The sequence below is a fragment of the Bombyx mori genome, chromosome 3 (assembly GCF_030269925.1).
Source record: "Bombyx mori chromosome 3, ASM3026992v2".
NCBI classification, from domain to species: Eukaryota; Metazoa; Arthropoda; class Insecta; order Lepidoptera; family Bombycidae; genus Bombyx; species Bombyx mori.
Window position 1 is genome coordinate 7,952,667 of NC_085109.1, and position 16,823 is coordinate 7,969,489.

Genomic DNA, 16,823 nt, shown 5'->3' on the forward strand with positions numbered 1-16,823 from the left:
GGTTCAACGCGAAACTTCCTCTATCAATTTCCGAACGTTTCTTAGTCATCATTAATTAACGTACAATTCGATGTCTTTTTTTTCTTACCTAAGCTGATAAGCCTTGAGAGGCTATTTCAGCGTAACCTTAACTAGTAGGTGGGCACACGGGGCTCAAATCTGACGACGTTGCTAGCGAAAGTGAAGCGTTTAGTGCGGAGCACATCTCTCCCATCACCCTCCCCCTCTGGACGCCGGACCGGCGGTCGTCGGCGCCACGACCACCAGCCCTCTCGGTCGGCAGGCTATCCGAAGCCCGCCTAGATGGCGCCGGTTAGAGTGAGCTATCCTACGGAATACCCCACTGGACCAGAACCAGCGTGGGTCGAGGATAGCCGGCCTTCCATCACCCGGATGCTCTTGCGTAAAACGCGTGCAGAGCAGCTTGCACGTCGTCTTCTTAGGCCCCCCTCGCCGGTTCCCAGACCGACATGTGAGGGGGGACCCGAAAACCTTAGAGGGCCAGGGCTTGGGCGAGATCCGCCTCCCTGGCCCCCGCTCGACGGCGGCGGGATTGTGCGTCTCTCACGCGCCCCGCCGCCTCCTTCTGCGAGATGGTGCACTCGCAGAAGTCGAGCATCGCCTTCCACGACTCGTCGTCGCCGAGCATCGATGCCAGAACACTCGGCAACGACAAGTCGTTTCCTACTTTTGCGACAAGGACACGGCGCCACCCCTCCCATGCGGGGCAGGCGACGAGCGTATGCTCTGCCGTGTCCAAGTCGCAATCACAATGGTGCCGTCGGCTCGGCTCTAATCCGGTGCAGGAACTCACCGAAGCAACCATGCCCAGTGAGCACTGAAAGCGTGAGCCGGAAAGTGAGGCGTCCTCTGTTACGATTCACCCAATCCACAAGGACCGGGCGAATCGCCTCGACGGTCCTACGACCAGCCGAAGGATCAGCCAGCCGTCTGAGGATCAGCCAGCCGTCTGGCTACAATTACCGTAAGGTAAATTCATTTTGCCTTTTATAAAATAATAAAAAGCAGACAAGAGCATTTGGTATGATTCATTCGCCTTTCCAGTATAGGAAAAGTAAACACAAATGCGTCAATAATGTCATTCAATACTGTCACTTGCAGCGTGACCAGATTTAGTAGATTTCTACTTTTTTGGTAGATTCTGAGGTACTGGCAACAGAATTTAGTATGTAAAAATTATTTGGTATATTTTAGTAGAATTCAGTCTTTTCAGGTAATCTAGTACTTTTTTGGCATTTTGGATACATTCGGGATATTTCGGGAGCTTAAAATGAAACATAAATATACACAAGGATATCACGATGTCCCATTCATCGCGATATCCTTGTAGTTGTAACAGAAAACATGCAAAGTGTGGTGATGTTCGACCAGCCCATACCGTGGGCCCCAAAGGTCAAATATTTAGGCGTCACCCTCGACAGTAGGATGACATTCCGCCCCCACATCAAGACGGTACGCGACCGTGCCGCCTTTATACTAGGACGTCTCTACCCGATGATATGCAGGCGAAGTAAAATGTCCCTTAGAAATAAGGTGACACTCTACAAAACTTGCATACGCCCCGTCATGACCTATGCAAGTGTAGTGTTCGCTCACGCGGCCCGCACTCACTTAAAATCCTTCCAAATTATTCAATCCCATTTTTGCAGGATAGCCGTCGGAGCCCCGTGGTTCGTCAGGAACGTCGACCTCCATGACGACCTGGACTTAGAGTCCATCAGCAATCTTCAGTCGGCGTCGATGCGCCACTTCGATAAAGCGGCACGACACGAGAACCCTCTCATCGTGGCCGCCGGTAACTACATTCCCGATCCTGCGGACAGAATGGAAAGCAGTCGACGTCACCCAAAACACATCATCTCGGATCCTCCCGATCCACTAACGGTGCTTCTAGGTACTTCAAGCACCGGTCACCGTTCTTGTCGAACCCGTCGCTTGCGACGAAGGGCTCGACGAGTAAATTAACTCCTAGACACAGCCCACTGAGTTTCTAGCCGGATCTTCTCAGTGGGTCGCGTTTCCGATCCGGTGGTAGATTCTGCGAAGCACGGCTCTTGCTAGGGTTCGTGTTAGCATCGTCGTCAGGTTTGAGCCCCGTGAGCTCACCTACAAACGTTAGGGTTACGCTGAAATAGCCTCTCAAGGCTCTCAGTTTAGGTAGGAAAAAAAAAAAAAAGGAAATTGTTGACAAAGAATATAATTAAAATGAGATGTTTCCGTGTCTAATTTGTTGTCAACTTCTTGTTCGACGTCTGAATCTTTTATGGTGAATAAATTTTGGAGTGATGTCAGCCAAATCTGTGATGCGAATAGCAAGCCAAGGTATAGCAATTTGTCCCGAATTGTGAAGCAAATGACGATACTACCTTTGTCAAATGCCAAAATAGAAAGAATATTTTCTAATATTAATAGGTTTAAAATCAAGATCGAAATTGATTTAATAATAAGAATGTTGTTGCAATAATGCATGGAAAAGAGGGGCTACGACAGTTGGTAGGAGGAAGTCGCACATTTGATCCTGACAGAAGTATTATCATGTTAATGGGTTCAAAACAACTTTATGAAAATGTTACCCAACATAAAGACGAGGAATTTTAAGTTTAAGTTTCATTTTATTATTTTTTTATTTTTTTTTATTTTGAATTTAATAAAAAAAAAAGAACATTGGTCTCTTGAATTAATGGTGTTTTCTTTGTTATTATTATTATTCTATTGTTTGATCAAGGAAACATTCATGTTTTTACGTTGTAACACGACAGCAAAAAAAAGTATAATTGATTTTTAGTATTTCTCGTTCTCTTTTGGTAGAATTCAGTAGATTTTAACCTCCACAAGCAGTAGATTCGTCAAACGAAATCTGGTCACACTGGTCACTTGTCAGTCTGCCGTCACGTAAATTTTTTTAACATGCTATAATGTAAATAAAGTAAAAAGGTGTCTACAATCTGCCTAATACGAAAAAATTAAAATCAATTACTTTTCCGTTACCGTATACAATTTTACACAAATAGTCGCTGTCAGTAATGGCGGCAGAAAAATCTGTGTTACCGCCAACTTTTTCGGCTGGTCCAAAAGGCCTAGGTATTTTATAATTTGTATAAATGCTGGTCTGATAAAAAGCCTATATGAAAACACCCATCATAACTGAATCTTAATCTATAATTACAGGCGATCCTGATGATAGAAGTCTCAGAAAAGTTGAAATAGATGTTATGATACCAAAACTTATCAGAGAAAAGGCTAAACAAGAAAAATGCATTGAAGAAGTAGCTCAATTTGAAAAATGTTGCAAAGATGCTTCATTATTAATGGTGGTTAAATGCAGATCACCCAATGCAGCTTTAAAGGATTGTCTATCAAATTGGTACAATAATGAAGAATTCAAAAAGATATGCACTGAGGAATATTTGAAAGAAAGAAGTGAATATAGAAGAACAGGAGTTAAGAAAGCTATAAGAAGAGCATAATTTAAACTCATAATAGTAGTTAGTGTTAATAAAAATAAAATATTTAATCATCATTATTTATTGTCATTGGAATGTTTCTTGTCAATAATACCTCCTTAACATGGTATAAATGTAGACTTTCTGGTAGTTTCGAGGTTACTCCATTAGGTTTCAAAACTTCAACCAACAGTATTTCCTGAAAAATAACCTGACAATTACTTTTCCAAAATATTTATGTAATCATTAAAACAAATATTTAACTAAGTTTATGAATTTTAACAGAGGTGCTAGAAATCCAGTGTATAAAGTCTTTAATATAAATCATTATAAATTTTATGACAAACTCAGAAGAATCCATCTTGACTAATTAATTATATTGCTGTTGTTATAAATGAATGATTGACTATGAAGTACTAAAGTTATGTTGTTTTTATAAACAAGATGTAACTCTTTTGGTCATGTTTGTAGCTGATTGTAAATGCAAAAGACATATCTTGAGCCATATAATCTTGAGCCACTTTTTTTCCTATTTGCTGATCTCCTAAGAGGCTATTCCAGCTACGCCCGGACGGCTAAGTGAGCTCATGGGCTCAACCTGAGAGAATTTGCTAACACTAGCCCTAGCAAGAACAGTGCTTCGCAGAATCTATCACCAGTTCAGAATTGCGACCCACTGGGAACATCTGGCGAGAAACTCTGTGGGCTTTGTCTTGCTGTTAGGACACATACAGGAATTTGTACCACTATACTAGAATCGCTGCTACAAGCAAATATTCAATATTAACAAGCACCATAATGAATTCATTGGGAACTTGGCAATTTAATTCTTACAAAAATATATATACAAACAAAATACTTTTTACCTTAACAGTAGTTGTGGCTACTCTTACATGACCGAGAATAGTAATTAAGTCGTCTTGTTTTGTATCAGACTTTATAACAATGATATAGTCTGCATGTCTTATGCCAGGGCCATCTTTGTACAGTACTGCAACCAATAAATATTAAATAAACCAATTAATTCAACTGAAGATACCTATCCTATTACGTGAAAATAATTCAAAGTATGAATAATTAGTGAACAAATTTTTTTTAGATGATAAAGAACATTGATGCAAATATTTACTTTAAGTTAATCCTTTATTAAATTAAATGAGTAAAAATTATGAATAAAATATTAGTTTTAAGATTTGTGGTCAGATTTGTGGACTACATTGGCTTGTCAAGTGATGTTTGGGTAATATCCAGTATAAACAAAAATTCTTACAAAAGTCTCCTCCAAACTTGATCCCTGGTTTCACAACATATCCTTTTGATCTAAAATAATGATAAACTACATATCTGTCCACAAAATGTCTATCATTAGAACAAAGTAATGTCCAACACTGTTCTAAATCTAAAATATTATTATTGTATACTACTTGTAAACTTCCAAGTCCATAAGCTAAGAAGAATGCTTCTTCTGGAGTTAATATTAATTTTTCTTGCATTTTAATTTTATTTACACAGCATTGTGGCTTTAGTGCCGCAAAATAATTTTCTTCTTCAGAATCACTATTAGGTATTACTACTGTAATTTCATCTTTTTCGCTACTAGAAAAAGATTGATTGACAGCATTCTCTGTGTCTACATCATCATGACTAAACTCTTCATCGCTGGATACTAGATCTATTATATCTTTTTTCTTTAACTTTTCACCATCACTGACAATTTTGGTCGTCAACTCATCTAATTCTTTCAAAAGAGTACTTGAAACCAGTGTACACCCACTATCACCAAATTTTTTGTACCAATTGTTCCTTTGTAAATATTGCCTTTTCCTTATTATTTCTGGATAACGATCACTGTTTACAAGTGCGGGTCGTGACCTCGAGGCAGATCCCTTCCCAAAACAGCCCATGTGATACAAAAGAGTAATTTCTTCAGGTGACCTCACTTCAACATTGTAACCATTGTAGTACCCAGTAAATATAATTTGTATCGAGTTATCTAATGAAAACCGCAACGATTCAATAGACATCGGAAATAAGTCATTTAAGTCATTAGTTTGACAATTTTCTGATTGTAAAGCAGTCATGACAAAAGAACTGGCCAGTTCCCAAATTTTATTTACAGCCGAATGTCACGATTCCACGCGTCAATAACGCAAAATATGTTTCTACAACAATTTTTTTAACATTATAATATGTAACTAAAGTAATTGATAGGGAAGCCAAAGTAGTATTTTGTATTTATATTTTTTTTTTATTTCGTTATGGGTTCTCATGTTAAACGGCGAGAAAACCAAGAGGAAAAGTACAACCGTGAGTAAAAATCAATCTTGCACATGTATTACATTTATATAATTTGACTTTATTTATGTAAATATATTAAGTGTATAATCTATGATGAATTCAATTAAAATTTATTTATAATCGGTTGTTGTAGTACACACACACCTTTGATATTGATATTGATTTAAGTAGCCTCAAATATATTAAGTGTATAATCTATGTAAGTAGCCTTAGGTATTAATATAATCATAGATTATACACTTAATATATTCGAGATGTATGAATATATGAATATAATTATTAAATAAACCTAATAGATATATTTAAAATTCTTGTTTTTATTTATTTTATATGACATGGAATCTAGTCTTTTAGCCAAATCTTTATATATTTTTTACTAACTTTTAACCAAAGCTTTTCTTGCTCTAATGTAAGTTAAGTCATTCAATTCAAACATAAAACAAACGTTAAATATGGTCACTAAGAATGATTGGGATTCAAAACATTTTGATTTGAAGGGACCCTGAACCATACGATTTTGTTTTGGAGAAGTAAAGGAAACATAGTCTATACAGTCAAAGCACCGTTACATATATGTTTAAATGAACTATTTCTCTATACCCGTTTAATTAAGTTAATTTAGCAACTCATTGCGTATATCGTTGAAGGAACTCATGGCCCACCTAAGACAAAGGGTTACTGAATGCAAATTACAACGTGAATGCCACCACCCGTTTTAATAATTCAATTTTTTTTTACTCCTACCTAAGCTGATAGCCTTGAGAGGCTATTTCAGCTTCTCCTTAACTAGTAGGTGAGCTCACGGGGCTCAAACCTGACGAAGTTGCTAACACGAACCCTAGCAAGAGCCGTGCTTCACAGAATCTACCACCGGATCGAAAACGCGACCCACTGAGCCACTGACCGACCCAAGATCCGGCGAGAAACTCAGTGGGCTGTGTCTGAGGGTTAATAATTCAATAAGAAGTCAAACTAACTAGCAATCCAGCAATCCAAGTGAAACATATAATACAGTAACTTTTGCCCGCGACTTCGTCCGCGTGGAATAGTTACTTTGGCATAACGCAAAATTTTACCCGCCTCTTCATTTACGCAGAATATCATCTTTGTAAAAACACCTTCACAAATAATGCTTTATTTTAGAATAAATTTGGTTAGCATAAAAAACGCTATAGAGAGCCAACCTTAACAAATATAGACTTATGCTGTCGCGGACTTTTTTTTAGATATTTTAAAGGGGAACAATTCTCATACATTATTTTAGCGAAACTTTAACCGTTTCCGCAGCGCTCGCAGTAAAAGCTCTCAAAAGGGAAAAAAAAAATCCCGATTTTGAAACATTCTTTATTGGTGCTCCGCTTGCATTAGTCAGTAGAATTCATCGTCCCACGGACTAACCAAAAAAAAAATTGACATTTCTTGGCAAAAGTTGCAGTTTTGTAAAAATGCAGAGACGACAACCGTATTTCTTATACTACTGTCTCTTTCTTTCCAGCCACAAAGGTGTTTGTAAGGGAAGGTAAGAATGATTACTTGTAAAGATTAACTACTAACTTCATTTCCTACAGTCACAAGACCTCTCACCTGAGCAGTGTCGGATTGTCTGTTTTTCTAAAAAAACACAGATATTGAAGCTTTTCTCAGTTTTAGAACATTTAATCGATAATATATTTGGCCAAAATGGCTAATGTTAGCGAGGAAAATGTTAGTCAGTTAATTCCAACGCTAGGTGACGAAAAAATCGGTAAGTTTAGTCTGGAAAACTATACAATACAAAAATTCTCATCTCGGTAAAACTTGGCAAATGGTAAATATTTCAGACATGATTGCGGCCACCAGCGTCCTACAGATCCGGGCAAGTGAGATACGCCAAACTCGGATTAACTGGCAGTCATATCTGCAGTGAGTATTGATTCTTGTGGTCTCTGTCAAATGACATTGTGAACTGGTATAAAATGTAATATCTGTTAGGTCGCAGATGATCACTCAGCGCGATCACGATTTTATCGTGAACTTAGACCAGCGCGGCCAAAAAGATCTGCCTGACAAGAATCCTGATGCCTGTGCCGAAGTCTTTCTCAACCTCCTGACGCATATCAGCAAGGACCACACCATTCAATACATTCTTGTGCTCATTGATGACATTCTTTCTGTAAGTAAGATAATTCAAAGCCATATCATAAAACACCTTTATAGAACCCAAATAGGTTCCATAAACATGACATTAAAACATAATGTTTTAGAGTAAAGTAATACAGTATCACTTTTTAAATTGATTGGTATTATTTTCGTTAAAAGCTGTTTGTGATGATGGTGTTTTGGATAGTGGTACTAGTTCATAAATGTATTTTTCCTCTGATTATTTACATTTCTTGGACAGGAACAAATAGAAGAAAATATATTATTAGATTACCTGTTTAAATTAATTATCAAAAATATAATTGGTATTATTAGTTATTAAATGATTAGATTATTCCATTATAAAAAATAAAAATGAGACTGGCCTCATGTATTATGGTGGGTGGTGATATTCATATTGTAACATCTATTGGTTTCCATTACCACTTTTCCCAAGTTTATACATTGGGCATGTCCAACTCTGTAGACTAATTATAAAGTCAGATACTAAACATTGCCTAACATATCAACTTCAATAATTGCCATGCTCCTGGATCTTTATAAGAATACTTATGGAATCCTGAGCTAACCTGTCTTCCCCAGCTTCGACTAACAATTTCTATTTCCTAATTACTATTTAAATAAAGATTTAACTCAAAAACATCTACAGGAAGATAAATCGAGGGTGAAGATATTTCGTGAGACGAAATTCTCTGGCAACGTTTGGCAGCCCTTCCTGAATTTGCTGAACCGTCAGGATGAATTTGTCCAGCACATGACTGCTCGCATCATTGCCAAGCTAGCTTGCTGGCATCCGCAGCTGATGGACAAAAGTGATTTGCACTTCTATCTCTCCTGGCTTAAAGATCAACTCAAGACCAATGTAAGCAAACTCTTTCATTCAAGGTTAATAATGTAAAAAAAGTATATATTAAAATTAAACAGGAACTAGACAATTAAAAATTTATTTCATAATTGCATGAGAGTCTTGTGCATGCCATTTTCTTTTTGTTTTGACTGTTATTTGAGATGCTTATACTGTATATTATACTACTTAACTTTACATTCAATTATCATCTACACTTGTGATAATACAGAGTAAAATTCATTATAATAAAATACAGATTCACTTAAACCTTTCCTGAACTAACTTGACTGTCCCCAACATTTATATTAAAACATAAACTATAAATAAAGACAATAAATAACACAAACTCACCAATCTATTCATTTGAATCTTGAGAACTGTTTTTCAGTCGTACAATCAGAATTAAATTCAATTTTATTTTCAATATGCATAAATTACCTATGGAAAAGTTATGCAAGCTTAGAACAGTACCAAATTGACTAAAATCATTTATGTGTCTAAACAGAACCTTTCACCATATTCTCAATTTTTTTCATAGTTTATAAATATATCCAGTAAGCCTACCGCAGACATACAATCAATTGTTAAATTGATTAAACTATTAAGTTGAATTGTGTGCTTTTCACGGTTTCATAGTGATACAAGATGATGATTGCAGTTACTAAAACATTGGATCCAGTTGTCTTTAGGTTTATGTATTGGCTGGTTGTTTTCCAGCACTCAATGTTTAATTAGGTATGGCCTGTAGTTGTTGATTTTGAAGTTTATGAGTACTCAATTGAATAAATGATATTGAAAGTTGAAAAACTACTTGAAATAATACAAAGGATTATCATAGGTCATCGGAGCATTAGAAATATTAGTTTTAAAATTTCATCAAATTTAGCATACTCTAAAGGTATTTCCTTAAAATTTCAACAGCTAATAAATAAACGGTGCATTAACTTTTAGTTTAAAAGAAGTATTCTAATAAATATACATACATTGGTTTGTAGACTGATACCTAGTGATTAGACTGATCAATTGATATTGTTTCATTCTCATTGCGGAACTGTCACCTTAATGTTAAACTAAAATATATTCTACTAAAAATATATGTATGCACAAAACATTTGCGTTGAGTAGATGACATTAAAATTTACTCACTGATGGTGAGAGAATCTGAAAGGTACCATTTTGTAATATATTGGTGTGAGCATCGCCAGCAAGCAATCATCGTTGGGGCTTTGAGGAAGTAGGCAACATGTCATTGAAAGGGTTTGTTTTCTGGGAAGGCCGAGGAAATGACAGCTGAGTTAGAGCATGCTGAGCAGGTTATGTTGGAGCATGAGAAAGAAAAGTTCTCCGATAAACACAAACATCACAAGGAGAAGGCTCATCATTCTGATGCAGGAAATGAAAAATATTCGAGCCTTTACAGCTCTTTTGACGAGCTAAAACCGCATGAGGACTTGCCGCCTGGCCTGCATAAGGTATTCTGTGTAACATGTAGATATCGGCGCCAATATCCTTGTGTAAATTTTGTAACAAAAAATACTAACAACTGCCTGTAAAAATTTTGTGTCCTAACATAACTGTGAATGACTATATTGTTATGTCGTAATCTTATATAATTTTGTGTATATTATAGCTTATTAATTTTGAGTCTGTACAAATGCTATTTAGTGATAAAAATAAATGTAACATAAAAATTGTATAATTCTTCTAACACATATTATAAATGTTGTACACATAAATGATTTTATAAAAGTTAAATTGGTGATATTTAAAAGAAGGCAAAATTTAAATGTGCTTTAACTTACTAATTTAAGGATTCTATAATTTTCCAAAACATTTGTATTAATGGAGTAGTTGATTGGGAATTTTAAAAATCTTAAAAATAAACTGTTTAATATTTAGTGAAACATAATATATATGATATGCTACATTACACTGGATGAAAAATACAAAATGATATCATCACATATAACTTCGGCCAAATCATTACAAAGCTATAATTTAAATCCTTTGTGACTCTATTACTCTGAACTCATTGCATACATAATCCATTAAAGAAAAATGTTACTGTGAGTAAGATTATTTTTGTAAATAAATGATTAAGAATTATTGTGTAAAATTTGTATCAATTACGATCTAATGTGAGAATTATGAAATTGTATTAAAAAAAAAATGTTTAGGTTTTCACACCTATATAGGGTAGTTATTATACTACAGATTATTGCTAAAATATAATAAACACAATAAATGGTGTATCAGCAATCAATAAATTGTTAAATTTGTTTTTAAACAGAACAACGACTATATCCAGTCTGTGGCCCGGTGTCTGCAGATGATGCTGCGTATCGATGAATACCGCTTTGCTTTCCTCTCTGTCGATGGTATATCCACCTTACTGTCGATTCTGGCCTCCAGAGTGAACTTCCAGGTAAGTTGCCTCTTAAAAAGAATATATTACAAATATTTATTGGGGTGTTAAATAAATATTTAACACTTACCATATTACAATTTAAATAACTGAAAGCCCATCACTTTTTTATTAAATCAAATAAAATAATGATTCCGCTTTTACAACCTAGGAACTGTCTTCGGCATCTACATTTTTATTTATTTTAGTCACTTAATAATAATAAACTAGAGTATGATAAGTTTGTCACGTCCAAAGTGACCGAAAAATATTTCATTCAATATTCATTATATCAATTAGCAATATGAGCAAACTATAATAACAATTATATTTTCTTTCTAGGTTCAATACCAACTTGTATTTTGTCTCTGGGTTTTGACATTCAATCCCCTATTGGCTGAAAAAATGAACAAGTTCAATGTTATTCCAATCTTAGCTGATATCCTTAGCGACTCCGTTAAAGAGAAGGTCACGCGTATTGTGCTCGCAGTGTTCAGGAATTTAATTGAAAAACCTGAAGATCAACAGGTAATTTTATAGAAATTAAACATATCTAAATGCAGGGTGTAATAAAACGCTTTTGAAAAGGAAACAGTTGGTAGTGAAATCGTATCCCAATACGGACCTACCTAGCTTCCAAAGGAGTATGTTTAATTCAGTAGTGTTTAAAAAAAATTGAAGAAAAATAATTATTAATTGTTGTATTCTATAATCCAGAGGAACAAAAACGAATTTAATTTATTTATAAAAGTATGAAAACATACAAAAAGTATGAAATTAAATAATTTATTAAATGAAAATCAATATTCGACTAAATTAATAACACTAAATATGGAGACAAAAGCCTGATTCATAAAGCTAACATTGGGGACAAGTAAACAAATAAAGTATATTTAGGTGTAATTTTAACTTTTCCATTTAAAGTCCACCAATTGAACAACATAGCTTAATATGATGAACTATTTAGTCTTCATCCTCAGTTAATAAAGCAACCATTACGTTTTTTAGGTTGCCAAAGAGCACTGCATTGCCATGGTACAGTGCAAGGTACTCAAGCAACTGTCAATCCTTGAACAGAAGCGTTCTGATGATGAGGATATTATGAATGATGTGGAATATTTGAATGAACGTCTACAAGCTTCCGTACAGGATCTTAGTTCTTTTGATCAATATGCTACTGAAGTAAAGAGTGGCCGGTAAGATTTATTTATGAATTAAGATAGTTTAAATATTTTTCTTAAAATCTGGTACTACTGATATTTGTTGCTGACTAACAAAAGGAAACTGAAAAAGACACTAATATAAATATTTATAGCTTGAGATGAGAGAATGAAAATTTAACTTCTATTACTGTGAAATGCACACCTTTCCTAGATATTTAATAAGCAGATGAGCATTGGCACATTGAGGTAGGCAGCGGCTCGGTTCTGCTCCTGGCATTGGTGAAATCCATGGGCGACGGTAACCACTCACCATCAGGTAGGCCGTGTGCTCGTCTGCCTACAAGGGCAATAAAAAAAAAGCATCTAATGGTGGGTGGTCCCCAATGCTTATGGATATCAAGAATGCGAAAGATACAGGTGCGCCGCTAATGAACTATTTTAAGAAAATAACAAACGAATACTTTAATTTCCAGCCTGGAATGGTCGCCGGTACACAAATCGGCCAAGTTCTGGCGCGAAAACGCGGCTCGTTTGAACGAACGTGGCCAAGAACTGCTCCGCACCCTGGTGCACTTGCTGGAGAAGAGCCGCGACCCTGTCGTACTCGCCGTCGCTTGCTATGACATCGGAGAATATGTGCGCCACTATCCGCGCGGCAAACAGTACGTTTCTATAAAAATAATTTTTATACACCAGCTAAAGCAAGAAGAAATCCAAGCTTAGTTATTCAACGTGGATTGTCTATTTTCATAACTTACGTTATGTAAAGTTAATGTTTTTAAGTTGTCGTAAAACACCATCATCGTCAGCCTGTATCTCTCCATCTCCACTGCTGGATGTAGGCCTTTCCCATAGTCCGCCACAATGAATGATCCTCCGCTGTAAAACATAATATTAACGAAATATTTCATTATACAGCATCATCGAACAACTTGGTGGTAAACAACGTGTCATGTACCTCCTGAGTCACGACGATCCGAATGTACGTTACGAAGCCTTGCTCGCCGTGCAGAAACTTATGGTTCACAACTGGTATGAAAACAGTACTAATTTTGAGAAATAACATTTACGCCATATCTGTACTTGTAGTACAGCCTTTGTTGACTCTGAACGAGAAAATACCACCACCATGTCTATTTATACTACGAAGCAGTCATGCATTTCGCTGAAACTAACTCAATCTGGGAGTGATGTTAAAAATAATGTAAATTAAAAACCAGTAAAAAAACAAAAATTAACTGTAAGCACTAATTAAAAAAAAACTTGTTTTCCTATTTATGTATTTATTAATTAAGTAGCTGACATATAACGAAAATAATATAAACAAAATCTATAGAAAGTTTCTTGTGAATGTCAGATAGTACATTAGTTCCTTTTTTTTTAGGGAATATCTCGGCAAGCAACTGGAGAAGGAACAAATCGACAAACAGGCTGGCACTGTGGTTGGAGCTAAGGCATAAATTTTTTATGACATAACATTGTAAATTAAAAAAATATATAATTTGTTGCTATTGTTACATTGATAGAATGCTGTTACAAATTCATAAACAATTCTTATATGCTCTATTATGGTTCATAAAACTTAATCAAACATAAAAAGTAGATTGCTTGATTAAAAACACATCAATTGAAGTAAATATTGTATTTCAATTTTAGTGTCAGCCATTCAGAAATATGATAGAATATTACATGTATAAAAATTGTGTTTTAATTATGATTTGATAAATATTATTTATTATGTGAACCACAAAACTGTACATGCATTAGTAGCCATTTGGCCTTGATTTTGTTCATGCCAGACCACATTCCGTAAGGTCATGTAAATGATGTAAATTAAGTAGAGAAATATTAAATAGTTGCCATTTGTTGATATGTGAATTAAAACAGTATTGTGAATAAAGTTCTTATATTAGTTGAAGATATGTATTTTATTGCAAAGATTCACTTGATTTCATAGTTCATCTTCATAGTTCATCATTTTCATAGTTCTCTGACCATGGATGACTTCAGTTTTGTCATGATACAATTATATTAATGTATAATCTATGAATGCTGATGAGGATAGCCAAAGTGGTTGACACTGACCTCAGAGAAGAACAGGCAGGGTTTAGACCAGGACGTTTATGCTCGGACCAAATAAACCTTTTACGAATGATCCTAGAACAATGTCAGGAGATGCAGTGTGAAGTTTTCACATTGTTTATCGACTTCGAAAAGGCCTTTGACAGTGTCAGTTGGTCCAGCATTTGGACTGTTTTGAAGAAAAAAGGCGTGCCCGACAAGTTCATAAATGTCATAAAAGCGCTTGACTATGGATCGTCGTGTAGAATGCTCCACAGGGGAAAACTCACGGATAGTATCGTGGTCACCGCAGGCGTCAAGCAAGGTTGCTTGCTGTCTCCCCTGCTGTTTATAGTGGTGCTTGATGATGTGATGCGCAGAGTCACCTGTAAATGCCGACAAGGGCTACCTTGGACCGCGGATGAAGACCTAGAGGACATCGACTTTGCTGATGACATTTGCCTCCTAGCAACCAATCGGCAGCTACAAAACAAAGCAGATGATCTAGTAGATGAAGCTGAAAAGGTAGGGCTGCGTATTAATTTCTCAAAAACAAAAGAAATGCGCATAAATACCACCGATTCGGCTCCTATGTTGATCAAAGGGAGGCACATCGAGCAGGTGGGAAGCTTCTGTTACCTGGGCAGCATTGTGGACGATAGTGGAGGCACCGAGGCAGACATTACGGCTCATATAAATAAAGCCAGAGCCGCGTTTAGTCAACTTAGGCCAGTGTGGAGTTCCTCAACCTTAACGAGACGAACAAAGGTGAGGATCTTCAACTCAAATGTAAAGTCTGTACTTTACTGAGACCATAGATACAATCATGCCCATAGGCTACTTTGCTTGATAGTAACGTTTTTATATTTATGCAAGTACTTAAGGGTCAACAAGCTCTCGGCCTTGGCTTTAAGTCCACTACTACTTCTATTCGCCATTCATCTTGAGACCTAAGCTCCTTGAGATCGTGACACCTAAAGGCTTTGAGACATTAAGGTCTAACTTTCAATTGTAAAGTTTATCCTTTCAGCCGTTACAGCACAGCCTTCAAACGGAACCCACGGTGGTTTTGTTGGTAGATTCAGCTATTCCCGAATTCGGTTCTTGATGTTGCTAATGTTACCAAATTCTCTAATATTGAGCCTGTAAACTCACCTACCCCACCAAAAGTTGCTAGAATAGCCAGGGACGTCTTAAATTAGGCTGGGGCCCTTGAGCACACAAGAATTTGAGGCCCTTTTGGAAAGTAAAAAAAGCGAATTATAATAACATTTTTTTACTGAGTATGACCATTTATTATAGGTAATCAAATACGGTATGATATAATATGTCATTAATTATATTAGAATGCTGCTGGTTTTTTGGTTACGATCACGATAACGGAAACCGATTAAATGTGTGAGAGAAATTGTCGGTCCTTAGGGGCCCCCTGAGAATGGGGGCCCTGGGCACGGGCCCCGTGTGCTCTTATGGTAAATACGGTACGGTAGAATAGCCCCTTAGACTACCAGCGAAAAGCTAGCCAGTTGGGAGAAAAAAATCGATTGAAACCCAGATACGTCAGATTGAATCACAACAATTTTAGTAAGGACTATAAATAAGCTTTATCTCATTTCAACTCAACCTTTTGATTTGATTTTTACTCAATTTTATCGAATGCCGTTCTATAGTAAATAGTGTAGTTTCTGTTCATTTCACTTCATAAATAGTATAGGTACTTAAAATTTCATGCTTTTTTATTTTATTGCTTAGATGGGTGGACGAGCTCACAGCCCACCTGATACCACCACTTAACGGTTACTGGAGCACATAGACATCTACAACGCAAGAGAGATATAAGTTGTAAGGTCTCAGTATAGTTACAACGGCTGCCCCACCATTCAAACTGAAACGCATCACTGCTACACGGCAGAAACAGGTGGTACCAACCCGTGCGGACTCACAAGAGGTCCTACCACCAGTAATTATGTAAATTATTCAGTAATGTGAAGGATTAACCTTCACCGTGAAAGTCAATCGTGAACACTTGTTAAGTAGGTACGTATTTAATTAGAAAAATTAGTACCCGCCTGGGGGATTCGAACACCGTTGCATCGCTAGATACGAATGCACCGGACGTCTTATCCTTTAGGCCACGACGACTGCATAGATGACAGCAGTCTTTTACGCCTGTAGGCTCATTATTTCCTATAAGTGTGCAATTGAAAAAAAAGAGATGTGAATTTATTTATTTTGTTATTGTAGGTAGTGTTTCTTTAGGTTTAAACGTATAATAACGGAGGTTTATTAACTGTTTTGGCACATAAATTTCGGATGTTCCCGATCCACTAATGGTGCTTTTAGATAGCACCGATCACCGTTCTCGTCGATACTGTCTGTTCGGCGAGTAAATTAAACCAAAGACATAGTCCAATGAGTTTCTTGATGGATCTTCTCAGTGGGTCGCC

The 16,823-nt window shown here is 36.3% G+C and overlaps 3 protein-coding genes across 6 annotated transcripts; 2 read left to right on the top strand and 1 right to left on the bottom strand.

The window, feature by feature from the left end:
• Positions 1–2,959: 2,959 nt before the first annotated feature.
• Cmc1 (protein) lies at positions 2,960–3,541 on the top strand. The gene is given in 2 exon segments (NM_001146721.1): positions 2,960–3,102; positions 3,190–3,541. Coding segments are annotated over 2 exon segments (357 nt in total). The 5' UTR covers positions 2,960–3,044; the 3' UTR covers positions 3,489–3,541.
• Positions 3,531–5,545, bottom strand: LOC101738015 (tRNA-splicing endonuclease subunit Sen2). Its single transcript, XM_004931722.5, has 3 exons — positions 4,735–5,545; positions 4,331–4,455; positions 3,531–3,663 (listed from the first exon to the last, which is right to left on the bottom strand). The coding sequence occupies exons 1-3, from the start codon at positions 5,543–5,545 to the stop codon at positions 3,532–3,534; spliced, it is 1,068 nt and encodes a 355-aa protein (XP_004931779.1). The 3' UTR covers position 3,531.
• Positions 5,546–5,629: 84 nt separating this feature from the next.
• On the top strand, positions 5,630–14,233 carry LOC733031 (vacuolar ATP synthase subunit H). 4 transcript variants are annotated; one of them, XM_038018385.2, is made up of 12 exons: positions 5,630–5,771; positions 7,258–7,281; positions 7,583–7,664; positions 7,734–7,914; positions 8,551–8,763; positions 10,023–10,220; positions 11,039–11,173; positions 11,495–11,680; positions 12,161–12,348; positions 12,789–12,977; positions 13,234–13,347; positions 13,700–14,233. In XM_038018385.2, exons 1-12 carry the CDS (start codon positions 5,723–5,725, stop codon positions 13,773–13,775), a joined length of 1,635 nt encoding a protein of 544 aa, XP_037874313.1. In that variant the 5' UTR covers positions 5,630–5,722; the 3' UTR covers positions 13,776–14,233.
• Positions 14,234–16,823: the final 2,590 nt, after the last annotated feature.

What these genes read in the sequence shown, in the direction of transcription:
- LOC101738015 (XM_004931722.5), bottom strand. Translation starts at nt 5,545, where the DNA reads ATGACTGCTTTACAATCAGAAAATTGTCAAACTAATGACTTAAATGAC. An exon ending in CAAGTTTGGAGGAGACTTTT is followed by an intron (nt 4,456 to 4,734) that starts GTAAGAATTTTT and finishes TATTGGTTGCAG; the next exon opens with TACTGTACAAAGATGGCCCT. An exon ending in TAGCCACAACTACTGTTAAG is followed by an intron (nt 3,664 to 4,330) that starts GTAAAAAGTATT and finishes GTTATTTTTCAG; the next exon opens with GAAATACTGTTGGTTGAAGT.
- LOC733031 (XM_038018385.2), top strand. Translation starts at nt 5,723, where the DNA reads ATGGGTTCTCATGTTAAACGGCGAGAAAACCAAGAGGAAAAGTACAAC. An exon ending in AACTGGCAGTCATATCTGCA is followed by an intron (nt 7,665 to 7,733) that starts GTGAGTATTGAT and finishes AATATCTGTTAG; the next exon opens with GTCGCAGATGATCACTCAGC. An exon ending in AAAAACCTGAAGATCAACAG is followed by an intron (nt 11,681 to 12,160) that starts GTAATTTTATAG and finishes TACGTTTTTTAG; the next exon opens with GTTGCCAAAGAGCACTGCAT.